At 42.9% G+C, this 17,764-nt stretch overlaps 1 protein-coding gene across 2 annotated transcripts in view; it reads left to right on the plus strand.

Moving 5' to 3' along the window:
• Nucleotides 1-17,764, plus strand: part of SNRNP40 (small nuclear ribonucleoprotein U5 subunit 40) — a 33,030-nt gene that overhangs the window by 13,312 nt on the left and 1,954 nt on the right. The window contains exons 5-8 of one of the 2 annotated variants that reach the window (XM_045898239.2): nt 2,420-2,542; nt 9,846-9,966; nt 11,903-11,985; nt 13,373-13,434. In XM_045898239.2, the coding sequence (XP_045754195.1) occupies nt 2,420-2,542; nt 9,846-9,966; nt 11,903-11,985; nt 13,373-13,434 (389 nt within the window). The remainder of the gene's footprint in view (nt 1-2,419; nt 2,543-9,845; nt 9,967-11,902; nt 11,986-13,372; nt 13,435-17,764) is intronic. The other variant, XM_064589595.1, reaches the window with a different exon arrangement.

The following is a 17,764-nucleotide window of genomic DNA, read 5'->3' on the forward strand; positions in this document are numbered from 1 at the left end:
CTCATTTTCTTTTTCTTTCTTTCTTTTTTTTTTTATTCATTTGAGACACAGAGATACAGAGAGAGAGAGAGCATGAGCAGGGGGAGAGGCAGAGGGAGAGGGAGAAGCAGGCTCCCCGCCAAGCCAGGAGCCCGATGCGGGGCTCGATCCCAGGACCCCAGGATCATCACCTGAGCTGAAGGCAGACGCTTAACCATCTGAGCCACCCAGGCGCCCCTCATCTCATTTTCTTGACACTATCCTTTGACGTACAAAAGTTTCTAATTTTTATGAAGATCAGTTTATCTATTTTTTCTTTGGTCACTTGTGCTTTTGGTGTCATATCTAGTAATTCATTGCCAAATCCAAGGCTATGAAGATTTACCCCTGTGTTTTCTTCTAAGAATTTCATAGTTTTAACTTTTACATTTAGGTCTTTGATCTACATGGAGTACATTTTTCCATATGGTATGAAATAAAGGTCTGCCTTCATTTTTCTGGTTATCCAGGTGTCCCATCATCATTTTTTGAAAAGACTTAATTTCTTTTTTTCTTCTGTTTTATTCTTCTGTATGGGCCATACTTTTTTGCTTCTTTTCATACGTCATAATTTCTTGTTAAAAACTGGACATTTGAATATTATAATGTGGTAACTGTGGAAATTAGATTCTCCCCAAGGGTTTGTTGTTGCTGCATTGGTGGTGTAGCTGTTTAGTGAATTTTCTTTTTCTTTCCTTTTTTTTTTTTTAAAGATTTTATTTATTTGACAGAGAGAGCGAGAGCAGGAACACAAGCAGGGGGAGTGGGAGAGGGAGAAGCAGGCTTCCTGCTGAGCAGGGAGCCCGATGTGGGACTCAATCCCGGGACCCCAGGATCATGACCTGAGCCGAAGGCAGACGCTTAATGACTGAGCCACCCAGGCGCCCTCTTTTTCTTTTTTTTTTTTAAGATTTATTTATTATTAGAGAAACCATGAGCAGGGGGAGAGGCAGAGAAAGAAGAGAGAGAATCTCAAGCAGACTCCCCGCTAAGTGCAGAGCCCGACAGGGGGCTCAATCCCAGGACCCTGAGACCATGTCCTGAGCCGAAACCAGGAGTCAGCCACACAACCAACTGAGCCACCCAGGCACCCCTATTAAGTGAATTTTCTGAACTAATTTTGTAAAATCTGTATTATTTGCCATGTGTAGCCACTGAAATCTCTGTTTTATTAGCTTGGTGGCTCACTAATGATTTGACAGATTTTCTTAATAACTTGTAGAAAAAAAAAAAAAACCTCTCCCCAATCTTTGCAGATTCACTCTGTGTGTGTGGTAGGTCTGCCTTTACCAGGCAGTTTACAGCTTTGTGTTAGCCTTCACTTCCTGCTTGTGCATGGCCCATTCAGGTCAGCGAGAGTAGAGCTTAGGGCCTTTTCAGGTCTTTTCTGAGCGTGTGCCAGACACGGGCATGCAAATGGCCTTCTAGAGTCCTAGGAATACGTCAGCTTTTCAAAGCCCTTTTTCTCCAAATTGTGTCATTACCCATCTTTCCTCCCAAGCTTTTTGGTTTGTCTACAGTTTGCCCCAACTGTCATCCCTGGCCCCAGACAACAGAGGCTAATGCATTTGCCTTTAAATGTTTTAGACAAATGCCTCTGCCCTGGCAGAGTTCCAAGTTAGGCAAAATAAAGTCAGACCCTTTAAGTTCATCCTTCAGGGAGCCTCCAGACAGTTAAAAACAACCACAATTCTTTGAGAATAAGGTCCATTCTACTCCCTCTGATACTAGGAACCTATACTGGGAATATAGGCCATTGTCTTCAAAGCTCTTGCTGAGCAGGAGATGGAGACAGGGTAAGTTAAAACACTACAAGACTCTCTTACTAAGACTCAGGAGGGTTTTTTTCCTCATTAAGCATTTGCCTGGTTGCTACAAAGTTTTGATTAGTTTCTAGAGTTCTGATAAAGTTGATTCTGCCAGTTTTTTTGCCACATAATTCTCTGCTTTTATAGAGGGACAACCTTTTAGCATTCCCTACTCTGCCATTTTTGCTGATGTAACCTCTCCCTGTATATTTTCTAATGTAAGCCACAGCCCATTAATGAGCTAGGATCTACAGTTTGAAAACACTGGTCTAACATCCTTGCTGTGGGAAGAGCATATGAACTAAGCAAGTAGAGGATTTCCATCCTAAGGGCATGTTGATGAACTGTGATTATTCATACTTTAACAAAGAAGTCTGAAAATACGACCAAAGTGATTTGTTCTCCCAACTTTCAGATACGTTAGCAAAATTATAGTCACTTCTCACCATGTTACTAGAATAGCCAGACAAGTTTCTGAACGGGATCCCTGTTAAAAATGTATTTACCTGCACAAAATCCTTAGACTTCAAGACGTACTATGCAATTACTTACAATGATGTTTGACTATAGACCCTCCTATTCCTCTGCTTCAGCTGTGGGACATCCGGAAGAAAGCAGCCATCCAGACATTTCAGAACACCTACCAGGTGTTAGCTGTGACCTTCAATGATACAAGTGATCAGATTATTTCTGGTGGAATAGACAACGATATCAAGGTATGTTTAGTATTTGTGTTATATCTCCCTTTGACCTGTCTCCACTCACAGAGGTAGTCTTTTCAAACTTCTGAGATTGTGATAGCTTTGCACTTTATACCAACTACAAGGAAGATAGTAATTTAAATCTTGTTTTCTTTCTGTCCTATCCTCATTGACTTCTAAGTCAAGGGTTGCATTATGGCTCATATAAATGCCATCAGGGACCAGACAGTTCATGTGAAGTGTGAGGCCCCATGTGTGGAGTCTGTGAACCTGAAGAGTACGTTCCCTGCCTAAAGACATTTGCAACCTTTTTTTTTTTCCTCGCTCTGTTGGCCTGCTGAGATAGCATTGAATCAACTTGTGATTCTCAACTCTGATCTCTCAGTGTGTCTTTCTCTTTGAGACTGTGGAAAGGAAGTTTTGGAGAGTCCACAACCAAGAGAGAGGGAAGGTGGCGGTGTTGTGAGAGTTGGCAGTGGTCCACATAGCAGCACAGCATAGCTCATGCTTTTGACTAATTGACTTGGATTCTAATCCCAGTTCTGTCATTTTCTGGTTTCTTAGTACTGCAAGCAAGTTCTTTAACAGCCTCTTAATAACCACAATAACGTCGGGGTGCCTGGGTGGCTCAGTCGTTAAGCATCTGCCTTCGGCTCAGGTCATGATCCCAGAGTCCTGGGATCAAGCCCCGCATCGGGCTCCCTGCTCCAAGGGAAGCCTGCTTCTCCCTCGCCCACTCCCTCTGCTTGTGTTCCCTCTCTCGCTGTGTCTCTCTCTGTCAAATAAATAAATAAAATCTTAAAAAAAAAAAAAAAAAACCACAATAACGTCTGCCTCATGGGGTTGTAGTGGGGATTAAATGAACCTAATGCATTAGAGCACGTAGCAGAGTTTCTGGACATAGCAAATGCCAGTGGATGGGAAGTGTCTTGGGGGCTACACAATTTGTGTCTGTCTTTACATATTGGCTTCCTTAAGTGTTACAAAGATTTTGACCCTACCTTCTGTTTTACCTTTAGAGTAATAACTGGTGGATAAATATTCAGCTTCCTGCTGTCCCTACCTAAAAATTGTGCTGTGTGCCCTTCCCTCCCTGCCTCCTTTGCTGCTACTATGGATGAAATGTCCTTGCTTTTGTCTAAAGGTAGTCCCTTCAGTGGAAGGATTTCAACTCCTTTTCCTGTCTGGGCCCTCATGCCATCTGTTTTCCCAGATCCTCTGTTTTCAACCTGCTCTTCTGCTGTCTTCTCATCAGCACTCCATCATGCTCAGGTCTTGGCGTTGGGGTGGGGGGTCTTCCTTTCATTCTGCTTCGTCTTGTTACCCTGTCCATCTTCCTCTTCACAGCCAGACTTCTTTTGTGGTGATGACAATAATAATGTTATCATTACCATCGGACATTTACTGTCAGTGTCAGGCGTTGTTCTTTGAGCTTTCTTTTACTCATTTAAGCTTCACAGCACCCTATGAAATAAATGCTATTAATGCCATTTTACAGACGAAGGAACTGAATTAAGAGAAGCCCAGCAAAACCCAGACTCGGGTTTCAGAGTCCTGCTCTTAATACCTATGAGAAATGCCCCCTGATGATTGTTGTACACTCGCTGTCTTCATTTCCTCACCCCATTTCATTCTTCCACTCTCATGTCTCCTGATCACTCCTCAGCAGTCTGGCTTCTGCTTCCGTTATTTCATTGACCCTTCTCTTCAAGGTCACCAGTGATCCTCCTCCCTGTTCCTAAATTCAGTAGATCCTTTTAGTCTTTTCTTTTCTTTTAATAGTGTGACAACATAATCTCCTACCTCTCTGGCATATCGTTTGCAAATACCTCTGTGAGCCATTCTCTCTATACATACCTTAAATGTCATTATATTCCCTAAGGTCTTTTCCTAGGTGCTTCTCATATATACCTTTTCCCTGGACAGTTCTCATCTGATTCCGTGACTTTGACATCTCTATGCTGATTCTATATTTCTGGCCCAGATCTTCAGCTCCAGACCCCTGTATACAACCAGCCTCTCGGCATTCCCCCACTTGGATGTCCCATAATACTTGAAAATTGACCATTTCCAAAATCTAACTTCCCATCCCTTTTCTACCTTATAACTGTATGGAGAATGTTGAATCAGGGCATAGGAACTTAATTAGATCATCTTAATAGCTAATGCAGTATTTCCCAGAGAGAAGTTTGGGAGCTCATTAGCTTTAGAATCACTAGAGGGCATCTTATACACATGACAGTAGGTTAGTGTCATTAAGCTATTATAGTTTTCATACTTTTAAAATTATTATTAGGGGGCGCCTGGGTGGCTCAGTCATTAAGCGTCTGCCTTCGGCTCAGGTCATGATCCCAGGATCCTGGGATCGAGTCCCACAATGGGCTCCTTACTCCGCGGGAAGCCTGCTTCTCCCTCGCACTCCCCCTGCTTGTGTTCCCTCTCTGGCTGTGTCTCTCTCTGTCAAATAAATAAATAAAATCTTAAAATATATATATATTATTAGGGATGCCTGGCTGGCTCAGTTGGTAGAGCATGCGACTCTTGATCTCGGAGTCATGAGTTCAAGCCCCCAACATTGGACATAGAGGTTACATTAAAGAAAAAAAAAGAATTCCCTTTAAAAAAAAATAGTAAAATAATTATTAAAGTTTACATATGGTAAAATAAATTTTGCTTAATGTACAGTTTTATGAATGTTTATGCTTGCATAGATTTGTGTAGCTACCACAAACAAGGTATAGAACAATTCCCATCACCCCCAAAATTTTGTAATGTTCACTTGTGTCAAACCCTCTTTCCATTCCTAACTCATTCCAACCATTGATCTGTTCTTTGTTCTATATAGTTCCTTCTTCTAGAATATCATACAAATGGAATTATACAGTATGTAACCTTTTGAGACTACTTCTTTAAGGTCTGAGAATGTGATGCCTCATCTCCGCTGTGGGGATAGACTAGCTTAAGAATAATACTCTTGTTGGGTGCCTGGGTGGCTCAGTCATTGAGCATCTGCCTTCAGCTCAGGTCATGATCCCAGGGTCCTGGGATCAAGCCCCACATCGGGCTCCGTGCTCTGTGGGAAGCCTGCTTCTCCCTCTCCCACTCCCCCTGCTTGTGTTCCCTCTCTCGCTGTCTCTCTGTCAAATAAATAAATAATCTTTTAAAAAAAAAAAAAAAGAATACTCTAGTGCTAGGAAGGCCTTCTTATGACATATAGTGTGGCTTATTCCACGTTCTTTATCCTAGACTGTTCCTGTGTCTTCTCTAAACAGATATATTTAATTATGCTATAGTCCTTAAGGTGTACCCGATCCCTTTTTAGGATTTGAAGGTTTTCTATGTCCTCTCAGACACACACTGTATGTCACACCTCTCAGGGTAGGTGATTTCTGCAGATAGCTAATCTCAGCTTTGTTCTGAAAGCCAAATTTATCTCAGAGAATGTGTAAGTAGAGTTCCATAAGTACAGTAATTACATATATCACTAGCTTTTTTCTAAGAGGTCCTTCAGGGGTACCTGGGTGGCTCAGTCAGTTGAGCATCTGACTCCTGATCCCAGCTCAGGTCTTGATCTCAGTGTCATGAGTCCAAGCCCCGCTTTGGACTCCATGTTGGGTGTGGAGCCTACTTAGAAAATGAATGAATGAATGACCTTCATATTTCTTTCAGAAGTTCCCTGATTCTAGTTCTGTATAATTTGGTGAATTAGTTCCTACTTACCTTATATGTTGTTTTTTTCTTTTTTCTTTTTTTTAAGTTTGTTTATTTCTTTGTAATCTCTACATACAATGTAGGGCTCAAACTCATGACCCCTAGGTCAAGAGTCACATGCAGGACGCCTGGGTGACTCAGTTAAGTGTCGGCCTTCATCTCTGGTCATGGTCCCAGGGTCCTGGGATTGAGCCCCAAGTCAGTCTCCCTGCTCAGTGGGGAATCTGCTACCCCCACCACTCCCCCAAGCTCCTGTGTGCGCACATGTGTGCACTCGATCTCTCTCTCAAAAAAAAATAAATAAGTAGGGCGCCTGGGTGGCTCAGTCGGTTAAGCGACTGCCTTCAGCTCAGGTCATGATCCCAGGGTCCTGGGATCGAGTCCCACATCGGGCTCCCTGCTCTGCGTAGAGCCTGCTTCTCCCCTCCCACTCCCCCTGCTTGTGTTCCCTCTCTCGCTGTGTCTCTCTCTGTCAAATAAATAAATAAAATCTTTAAAATAAATAAATAAATAAATAAATAAATAAATAAATGAGTAAATAAAGTCTGTTCCGTCTACAAATACTCAAATTTTTCTGCCAGTGCTTTGTTTTCAGGAATTTTTTTTTTCCTAATTTTAAAGATTTTATTTATTTATTTGAGAGGGAGGGAGCGAGAGCAGAGTGAGAGGGAGAAGCAGACTCCTTGCTGAACAGAGAGCCCTATGCAGGGCTCGATCCCAGGACCCTGAGATCATGACCTGAACCAAAGGCAGACGCTCAACCTACTGAGCTACCCAGGCACCCTGGAAATTTTTTTTTTTTTTTTTTTTTAGAATGTACACAGTACTCCAAAAACTTGGGAAAACCTTCTACTCTGCTATACTGTTTCTAGCATGAAAACTCATAGTGTTGATGCCCACTAACCAGATGCCCAAACATTCACTGAAAACTGATTTGGGCACTTGCAAAATATCTTGCTTAAATTAGTTCTTCTGCCACAAATCTCAGATACACAAACAGTGTGTGCAGGCCTCAAGAATGCATTCTCTCCTAAAAAAGCTAAAGACTTCAACAATGCCTTCTCTGAAGAGGAGGAACAATAGCTTGAACAAAAAACGTCAGCCATTTCAAGCTTTCCTGATTATTGAGGCAGCAAACATCCTGACACAAAAATGTATATAAAGTGTGTTGGGTTCCACACATGAGTGAGTTATTGATGGGGAAAGTGGAGTTGTCTGCCTTTTGTATTGCTTTGACATACAACACCAAACTCATTTCTAGATAAGAGAAGTGCCTTACTTAAACAGGCAGCAAAAAAAAAAATTCACTTAGAAAAACTGCATGGCACGGGGCGCCTGGGTGGTTCAGTAGGTTAAGCGTCTGCCTTCGGCTCAGGTCATGATCCCAGAGTCCTGGGATCGAGCCCCACATCGGGCTCCCTGCTCCGTGGGAAGCCTGCTTCTCCCTCTCCCACTCCCCCTGCTTGTGTTCCCTCTCTCGCTGTGTCTCTCTCTGTCAAATAAATAAAATCTTTAAAAAAAAAAAGAAACTATATGGCAGTATTAAATCAGATTTGGAGGAAATTCTGTATTATACCAATGACCTTAACAAAATTGCTGTTCTTTTTCCATATGACATTCCAGACCATTCCTATTGGCTTTAATTTTTTTTTTTTTACATAGTTGCAGTCTATGTAAACATAAATACTGTTTTGCATTTTCTTATTAGCTTAATAGCTTATTTTTGGAACATTTTTACATTTGGTCTTCAGAGTTATTTTTAGGAGTTACTTAATGATAGCTACCAATTATTGAGGGCCTGCTGTGTACCAGGCATCTGCTAAGCATTCTATTTCTAATCTTCCCAACAGCCATAGGAAGTAAATGTTGTTATCCCCATCTTACAGACCAGAAACAGGCTTAGAGAGGGTTAGTGGCCGAATAACTCTTAGGACATGGTCAGTCTGACCCTAAATCCTCACTCTTTCTTCTCTGCTCTACTATCTTTTTTTTTTTTTTTAAAGATTTTATTTATTTTTGAGAGAGCGAGCGAGCACAAGCAGAGGTTGCAGTAGGCAGAGGGGAGAGGAGAAGCAGGCTCCCCGCCAAGCTGGGAGCCCGAAGCGGGACTCCATCCCAGGACCCTCGGTTCATGACCTGAGCCAAAGGCAGACGCTTAACTGACTGAGCCACCCAGGTTCCCATGCTCTACTATCTCTAGCATGAGATCCCATAGTGTTGCAGTATGTTTATGGGCCATAACTTAATGAACCATTTATTTTCCCTGTTTGACATTAGGTTATTTTTAGCCAAACTGTTTTTTTTTTACCTTTCCCACCCAGATAACAATGAATCTATAATTTATCTTTCTTTTTAATAAATAGGTTTTTCCATAGTGTGTGTATGTGTGTATATGTGTACATATAACGACATTAAATGAAAAATTTTAAGCAGTTGTATTTCTGTGTATTACCTTCTTATATATATTTCCATGTAATCATAATGCCTTTTTTTTTTTTTTTAGATTTTATTTATTTATTTGAGAGAGAGAGATACAGTGAGAGCGGGAACACAAGCAGGGGGAGTGGGAGAGGGAGAAGCAGGCTTCCCGCCGAGCAGGGAGCCCAATGTGGGACTCGATCCCAGGACCCTGGGATCATGACCTGAGCCGAAGGCAGACGCTTAATGACTGAGCCACCTAGGTGCCCCTCATAATGCCCTTTTCAAATGATGTGTTCCCTTGTTTTTCTATAGTTCTAATAGTTTACTTAGAATGAGAATCATAGTTTAAGCATTTGAAATGCTACTTAGTTTTTTACTTCCTAATACATTTTGTTATGATTTAAGAATAACCCTTGCAAATTCTTAATTTTTGTTAAACTTTATTATATTATAAATATGTTATATATAATAAATACATTTATTATATATAATTTATATGTAGTTAAATATATAAACTATGTAAGTTTTATATATATATAAAAGTTATATAAGTTTATAGTCCTTTAGTCAGACATAGTAAGTTTGATTCCCTTTTTAGAAAGACGAGGGGTGCCTGGGTGGCTCAGTTAAGCATCCCCGGCTCTTGATTTCGGCTCAGATCGTGATCTCAGGGTCGTGAGATTGAGCCCCACATCAGGCTCCAGCTCCGTGCTGGGTATGGAGTCTGCTTAAGATGCTCTTTCCAGGGCACCTAGGTGGCTCAGTCAGTTGAGCATCTGCCTTTGGCTCAGGTCATGAACTCAGGGTCCTGGGATAGAGTCCTGCTTCGGGCTCCCTGCTCGGCGGGGAGCCTGCTTCTCCCTCTCCCCTCTGCCTGCCGCACCCCCTGCTTGCGCTTGCTCTCTCAAAAATAAATAAAATCTTTAAAAAAAAAAAGATTCTCTCTTTCCCTCTCCCTCTGCCCCTACCCCCACCCCTGCTCGTGCTCTCTCTCTAAAAAAAAATTTTTTTAAAAAAGAGAAGAGTTTTTTTCCTCTTGACAGAAATCCTCTATTTTGTGCTAAATACTGGGCCCACAGCCAGACTGAGAAGGGATACCAGTTTCTCCAGGCAGTTGACTCTTTAGTAACTATGTTTCTTTGCTATTCTTCATTTGATTTCTGGGAACAGCTTTTTGTTTTTATAGGTCTGGGACTTGCGCCAAAACAAGCTAACCTACACCATGAGAGGCCATGCAGATTCAGTGACTGGCCTGAGTTTAAGTTCTGAAGGCTCATATCTCTTGTCCAATGCAATGGACAATACAGGTAACTATGGAAAGGAAAGCTCTCCAAGGGCGCAGACACTGTGGACCTCAAGGAAAGTGGGCATTGGGTGCTAGAAATGTGTACTGGGATAAATGTGGATACAAGGAAAGAGTCAGGGGTGGTTCGCATGTTTCTGCCAGGGCAATTGGGAGAACACATTGTAATAGAAAAAGCTTTAGGGGCGCCTGGGTGGCTTAGTCGTTAAGCGTCTGCCTCCGGCTCAGGTCATGGTCCTGGGGTCCTGGGATCGAGCCCCACACCAGGCTCCCTGCTCAGCCTGCTTCTCCCTCTCCCCCTGCTTGTGTTCCCTCTCTCGCTGTGTCTCTGTCAAACAAATAAAATCTTTAAAAAAAAAAAAGAAAAAGCTTTAGAAGATATGGTCAAGAAGCCAGGATTCCAGTCTCAGATCTGCCATCTAATCCCCAGGCAACTTTGCATATAGCTTTTAAGACCTATGTCAGCTCTGGTATGCTATGGAGCCATGCAGTGTACGAGAAACTCTTGGTGATTATTAGTTTGTTGAGATTCAGCCAAAGCAGTTCTCAAGCATTGTAGAGAGAACCAAACTTGAATGACCAGTGAGCTGTTGGTAGAGTTGCACTCTTTCCGCCAGTGTGTCCTCCCTCCCCAGTCCAAAACACTGATGGGATGGGAAGTGCCCAGTAAAACATTGCGACATTCTGCATTCACACAAATAGACTCTTCTCTGCTTGTTTTTGAGTTGCGACATGGGAAGATGGGTTTACTATAGCAAAAAGGAAGGTGGATTATATGCTTAGTATGGAGAGAGCTTAGAGATGGCCCCCCTCTGGTGTACAAGTTCATAGGCTTATCAGAAACTGAAATGCTTTCACTGACATTTTGTAATGAAAACAGTGCTTAGCACTCAGGGGGTGCTGAATAAGTAGTTCTTGAATGAATGAACACCCTTACTTTCTGACTGTATTCTCAGCTCAATAGCAAACTTTCACACCTGCCTTCACTTTCTATGCCTATCTGAATCCTAGGATTGTTATGTTTCTTACACTCAATTAAAATGACATCACTTGAATTCCAGTATTGATACAGCATTTGTTAACAGCTGTAGCCACTGCTTATCATGTGTATTTTTATCCTGATTTTGATGTATTTACCATTGACTAATTCTAGCCTTGCTCACAGCAAGAAAAGATGAGGTTCCTTAAATGGTTATTAAAATAAAAAGAATTTTTTGTGATGGCTATATAATAAAATGACAAAATCCTAATTTTGTCTATTGCCTCTACTCTTTTAAAGCCCTATCACATGTATTATCTTATTTGATCCTTAAAATACTATTGTAAAAAAGAAAAAGAACAAGTGGTATTCTCATTTTACAGAGGAGACCAAATCACCACCTCACTTTTTACCTGATACCACCCATATATATATAACAGAGCTAGAACGAGAATCAGAGTTCACTTTTTCTAATTATTAGTATAATACTCTCAATATATTTGACCTTGCTCAAGTTTAGATTGTCAGGTGTCCCTATGAGCAAAATCAGTCCTGAGTTTGGTTGTTATAGATTGATTGTCACAGTAGTCAGTGGTATTTAGATTGTCATATCAAAGCTTTGTTAAATATGGCTTTTTTGGGTTGGCAGAGGAATCATTTGCCAATGTTTTTTGAAATTAATGTCACACCCGGCTACTTTCTGTTGCAGACCCCCAGCAATGTGTTTGGCATTTCCCCTTCCTTTCCCCTCTGCTTTCCACTTTGCCCTTAGATACTGTTAATGGAATTTGAATGCATTTTATGTCTGTTAGAAAAAAAAAATGAGCCTCACCATGTACCTTATAATATACTGTGTTGGCTTTCCTTCACCCAGGAAACAGCATCTGTCATTGACATGACACTGATTCCAGCTGGGTTCTAAGGAGGCCTCTGGCCCATAACTGTTTTGCTCTGTTTGCAGTGCGGGTCTGGGATGTCCGGCCATTTGCTCCTAAAGAGAGGTGTGTGAAGATATTTCAAGGAAATGTGCACAACTTTGAGAAGGTGAGTTCTGCATGGCAAAAGAGCTTTACTGTCCATTTGAGTCAAAAATACATTTAAGGTGGTGCTAAGACCAATATTTACATACATCAAATCATTATGTTGTACACCTAAAACTAAAACAATGTTCTATGTCAATTATATCTCAATTCAGGGGGGAAGAGGGGGGTGGTGCTAAGGATAGAGGGCAGTAGCTCTACCAAGAAGGGGTTGCATTCCAGTTAACACTGTCCTTCATCAAAACTGTTCTTGCCAGAAATAAAACTAATGGAAGCATAGGGAGGAAGGCAGTCACATAGGTAGGTAGTGATGGGACCCCCTTTTTCTAAGTTTTTAAGATTAACTTAAGATTTCTGACTTCAACAAGATAGTCTTATCCTTTTAGTTCCTTGGAAACTTGGACCCTCGGGTCAGTGTTCCATATGGAACCCAGACTTCCTGGCTGTTACCCAGGTGGCTTCCCTCACCTTCCCAGTAACCAGCTCGTAGGGCCCTGAGACTACATCTCTCTCCTCAGTAAGGACCATGGCCCGAAGTGTGAGAGAAATTTTTTCTGTACTCATGTCCTAGGTCAGCTCTTGATAGCAGCTTTTCCTCCAGATAGTTTGTTGATAGAGACGTATGTTTTTCTTTTGAGAATCTATTTGATTCAGTTTCACTTTATGAATCAAATCTTAGGCGCCTGGGTAGCTCAGTCAGTTAAGCATCTGCCTTTGGCTCAGGTCACGATCCCAGGGTCCTGGCATCGAGCCCCACATCAGACTCCCTGCTCTGCAGGGAGTCTGCTTCTCTCTCTGCCCCTGCCCCCACTCGTTCTCTCGCTCTCTCTCACTCTGTCTCCCAAATAAATAAATAAAATCTAAAAAAAATTTTTTTTAATAAATCAAATCTTATTTTTTGTTGAATTTGGTTTTATTTTTATTTTCCTTCAAGATAAAATTGAGGATCAAAATAAATGGAGCAAAGGGAACCTCCATTTATAGGCAGAATAAAATTTTGTTGCCAGGTCCACTCTTAATTTACTGTAAATTAAGCATTTTCTACAGTTCGTTTGTATGTTATATGAAATAAAGTATGCAGTCTTAGGCCACAGACTATAAGGTAATTGCAATTTAAAGTCTCAGGGCGCCTAGGGGTTCAGTGGGTTAAGCGTCCAACTCTTGATTTCGACTCAGGTGATGATCTCAGGGTTGTGGGATCAAGCCCCACATTGGGCCCCGCACTAGGTGTGGAGCCTGCTTAAGATGCTCTCTCTCCCTCTTGCCGTCTCCTCCCCTCAAAAAAGAAAAAAAGAAAGAAATTTAAAGTCTTTCAGTGATTTTATAGTCTAATAAAGAGGGGTTTGGTACATTACTGTATTCATTGAATTCCTGCTTATTCATCTTTATAGAATCTTCTGAGATGCTCTTGGTCACCTGATGGAAGCAAGATAGCAGCTGGTTCAGCTGACAGGTAAGGATCACTGGGTGTGAGGTGAAGGATGATGGATCTCTGCAGGTACCTTGTCGTGTGTAATCCATTAAGTGCAGATACCAGGCTGGAGCAGACAGAGTTATAGCTGTCCTCAGAGAGGAAGCCGTGTGCATTGTGAGGGGCCTGAAGATCACATCAGACAAGCACATCATTTCCACTCTGTGGATTCATTTTTGACCTGGAGGGTAAACACTTTCTTTACTTCTGTTGGATTCCCTTTGCCATCAAAGTAAAATCTAGGCTCCTAATCTGGCTCCAGTTTCCCTCATCAGATTCTTTTCCTATGCTTCAGTTCATTCAAATACGTGTTGTACTCACCTCCCCCACCATTGCGACAGTGCTTCACTCACATGGAACTTTCCCTGTCCTAACACCCCTGTGCCTCCAGGCTTCTCTCTCCTGTCCCCTCTCCTCTGTTCTCTAGACTTCTTTAACTCTCTAGAAATCACCTCTGTGTTCTGTCTATAAACTTTCCCCGGCCCTGTCTCTCCTTTTCCTTTGGGGTAGCACTAATCACTCCCTACTCTGCACTGTCGTCACACCTTACACATCTAACCTTTATCAGCATTCATTACATCTAACACTAAGACAAACAGAGTGGGGCACCATCACTAAATTATTTGCTCCCAGAGGTCAGGGAATGAGTCTTAGTCATCTGGAACCCAGAGCGGTATTTGACCTATTCTAAGCACTTAGTGAATATTACATGAATGAATTCCTAACTCAAGGACAGCACTCAAATCTTAGCCTACATATCAACTCGGCTATTGGTAATGGCTGCCCGTGTCGAGGAGGATTCAGAGCAGAGTGCGGGTACAATAGGAAAAGTGCCACGATTGCTAGATGCCCGTTGTGTCAGCATGTGAGCTATGTATTTTCCAACCCCAGGCTGAATTCAGAGACTATGAGACTTTCCTAGCTGTCCGTTTAAACTGGCTCAGCCATTCAGTGATGAATTAGAAAGAGAAAGGAGATGAGGCGCCTACATGGCTCAGTCGATTAAGCGTCTGCCTTCGGCTCAGGTCGTGATCCCAGGGTCCTGGGATCCAGCCCCATATCAGGCTCCCTGCTCAGTGGGGAGTCTACTTCTCCCTCTCCCTCTGCCCCTCCCCTCTGCTCATGCTCTCTCTCTGTCTCTGTCATGCTCTCTCTCAAATAAATAAATAAAATCTTAAAAAAAAAAGAGAGAAAGAGAAGGGAGAGAATTCTTCTGTCCAATGCTGCTGCATTTGGTCTATCTATGGTGTTATGTCCTTGGGAGGGAGTCAGAGGTGGGGATGCGGGTGCCCATGCCTAGGCTGTTGGCCCACAGGTGCGGAATGGCGAAGAATGAGAGGGCCCTCTGATGGCAGACTCCGGGTTTAGCTTCCATTGGGCGATGTCTTAACCCTTTTTAGCTTAACCCCATCTTTCTCTCCGTTTAGATTTTCCTACTACCCTACTACCCTTCTAAAACAGGCACCATCTTATAAACATGAGGCCTTCCCTGGGCTAGCTTGGACTCTCAGAGTTTTCTCCTGTATTTGGGGCCCTAGCACAGCCATAGAGAAGCCTCACCTTGATCTGTTCCCACACCCTGTTGCCTGTGAACAATGCTGAACATACCTGAAGATTCCAGAGTCCACTTTTTTTTTTCCTCAGGCACTCTGAATGCTGAGATAAAAGGTCAAATAGTGGGGTGTTTTCTAGGAGTCAAGGGTCCAGGTCAAACAGTGCCACATGGATGGTTTGCATCCTGTTGGTGTAGAAAGCTGCCTTGCGGAGGGAATCTAAGGGATTTTCAGTAGTCACATTGATAAGGAAGACCTTAAGAAACAGGCCCATAGCCTAAAGTGCATTCTGACAGAGTAAGAACCATTCTGTTTTTACATCATTTTCAGAAAAGATCTCTTTTTTTATGTAGTTAAGCTTTTAAGTGATACTTGCCTAAGCTTTTCTTCTGAGCAGTTTGTTGCTGCCATTGGCCCTTTCTTTCAGTGTCCTCTTCCCCTCCCCACTGTTCTTTTAAACCTTACATGTGTGCCTCATGGCTCTGGCCTGGGCACAGGCTGTATGTCTCCCTGCTGGGGTTGGCCACGTTTCACAGGCCACCCTGCCAATTAGCCCCACGTCAACAAGCAACTCTGTTATATAAGGAACCTGGTTCCTGCTGAATGTGGCCGTGCCAAAGTAAGGGGAGGACAAGGAACCCCTCTAAATTTAGCATCTAATTGGTGGCCATGGAGAGTGAGGCCTTCAAGTAAACCCTTGGAGATCTGGGGTTCTGCTGGCTTTTATGTGCCTGGGAAATGTATCCTCAGAAAATTGCTTTTCAGGGGCGCCTGGGTGGCTCAGCTGTTAAGCGTCTGTCTTCGGCTCGGGTCATGATTCCAGGATCCTGGGATCGAGCCCCGCATCGGGCTCCCTGCTTGGTGGGAAGCCTGCTTCTCCCTCTCCCACTCCCCCTGCTTGTGTTCCCTCTCTCGCTGTGTCTCTCTTTGTCGAATAAATAAATAAAATCTTAAAAAAAAAAAAAAGAAAAAGAAAATTGCTTTTCAACTTGGCCTGGATTTGGCAAGTGTCCTCTCTACTTGCAAATCACCTCCCTCTTCATGTTCAAAATCAAAACCCTTCAAACAGTTCCTATCCAGGACTGTGGGAAGACTGGCCAGTCTGTCTGCCATGAATGAGTTAGTCAGCCTATTGTCTTCATGTTCGTCTCTTGTGATGATGAATGTATTCGTCATAACAACAGCTGTTGTTCTTGTCCCAAATGCTTCGCATTCATCATCTCATCATTTCTCTCAACCAAGCTATGGGATCAGTGTAGTCTCCGTCATCACACTTAAGGAGAGAGTCGCTCAGAGAAGTTAAATACTTGTCTAAGGTTACTTAATGAGTAAATGGGTGCATGAGACTTGAGCCCGGGTCTTTCGGACTCCTGAGCTCAGACTTTGTTACTCTGCTGTATCATCCTGGGCTGGGTTCATGAGGGCATTATTTGCGTATAGCAAGAAGGAAGACCATAGGGAGAGCATGAACATCAGAGCCAAGGAGTCTGGAGACAGATGGGCTTCCTGTTTCCCTCCCATCTTGCTTGGAACTTTTATTTAGTTCCTATTGTGTCTCGTCCTTAAGAGCTAAACATTGCAAATAAGAAGCTCATATTAAGTTGCATTTTAGACCCAAAGTGTAATGTCACATCAGCACCAGGCATTTTATAATCAAGTACTGGTAACTGTACCCTTTTAGGTGTTGACTGAACAAAACAAATATGTAAATAATGTTTATAACCTGCTCGAAAACCACCAGCCCTTTAAATTTACCAACCAATAGATAGACCAACTGAGCTTGGGTGGCTCAGTCGTTAAGCGTCTGCCTTCGGCTCAGGTCATGATTCCAGGGTCCTGGGATCGAGCCCCACGTCGGGCTCCCTGCTCCACGGGGAGCCTGCTTCTCCCCTCCCCACTCCCCCTGCTTGTGTTCCCTCTCTCGCTGTGTCTCTCTCTGTCAAATAAATAAAATCTTTTTAAAAAAATAAATTTACCAACAGATTATTTTTGCATGGTCATATGAAGATCATGTCTCTTTATTTTACCCTTCACCCAAAAATGACCCAAGCAAGGTTGAAGGTCAAAAGAACTTCCGAGGGGTCAGGGGAAATAGAAGATGTTTGAGGGTAGTAGGAGAAAGGAGAATACTGGAATATATTAAAAGTTCTCGTTTTAGTTCTGCCACTGAGCCACTGAAGAACTGTGTCACCTTAGCTTTCTAATTTTTTTTTTTTTTTAAAGATTTTATTTATTTGAGAGAGAGAATGAGGGAGAGAGCATGAGAGGGGGGAGGGTCAGAGGGAGAAGCAGACTCCCTGCCGAGCAGGGAGCCCGATGCGGGACTCGATCCTGTGACTCCAGGATCATGACCTGAGCCGAAGGCAGTCGCTTAACCAACTGAGCCACCCAGGCGCCCCTCACCTTAGCTTTCTTATCTGTAAAATGAGTTTAGACTAGCTGCTCTAGTCATGGGATTCCCATGAGTTCAGTGCAAGATTGGGTCAAGTATATATTTGGGTTGTTTTATATCGCAGAAATTTTCTGTCCCTTCTCTGGGCTCTATGATTGAATGCAGTACTGAGAAGCTCCAGTGGATCTGCAACCTAGGCTCCCAGCCTGCCGTAAGTTGGATTACCTGTAAGACCTCCTGGATGGGGGCACCTAGGTGGCTCAGGTGGTTAAGCGTCTGCCTTCAGCTTAGGTCATGATCTCCAGGTCCTGGGATCGAGCCCCATGTTGGGTTCCCAGCTCAGCGGGGAGTCTGCTTCTCCCTCTCC

This window comes from Mirounga angustirostris, unplaced genomic scaffold (genome assembly GCF_029215605.1).
Source record: "Mirounga angustirostris isolate CCGP_5_RB_7025 unplaced genomic scaffold, mMirAng1.0.hap1 SCAF_4, whole genome shotgun sequence".
In the NCBI taxonomy this organism is placed as follows: domain Eukaryota; kingdom Metazoa; phylum Chordata; class Mammalia; order Carnivora; family Phocidae; genus Mirounga; species Mirounga angustirostris.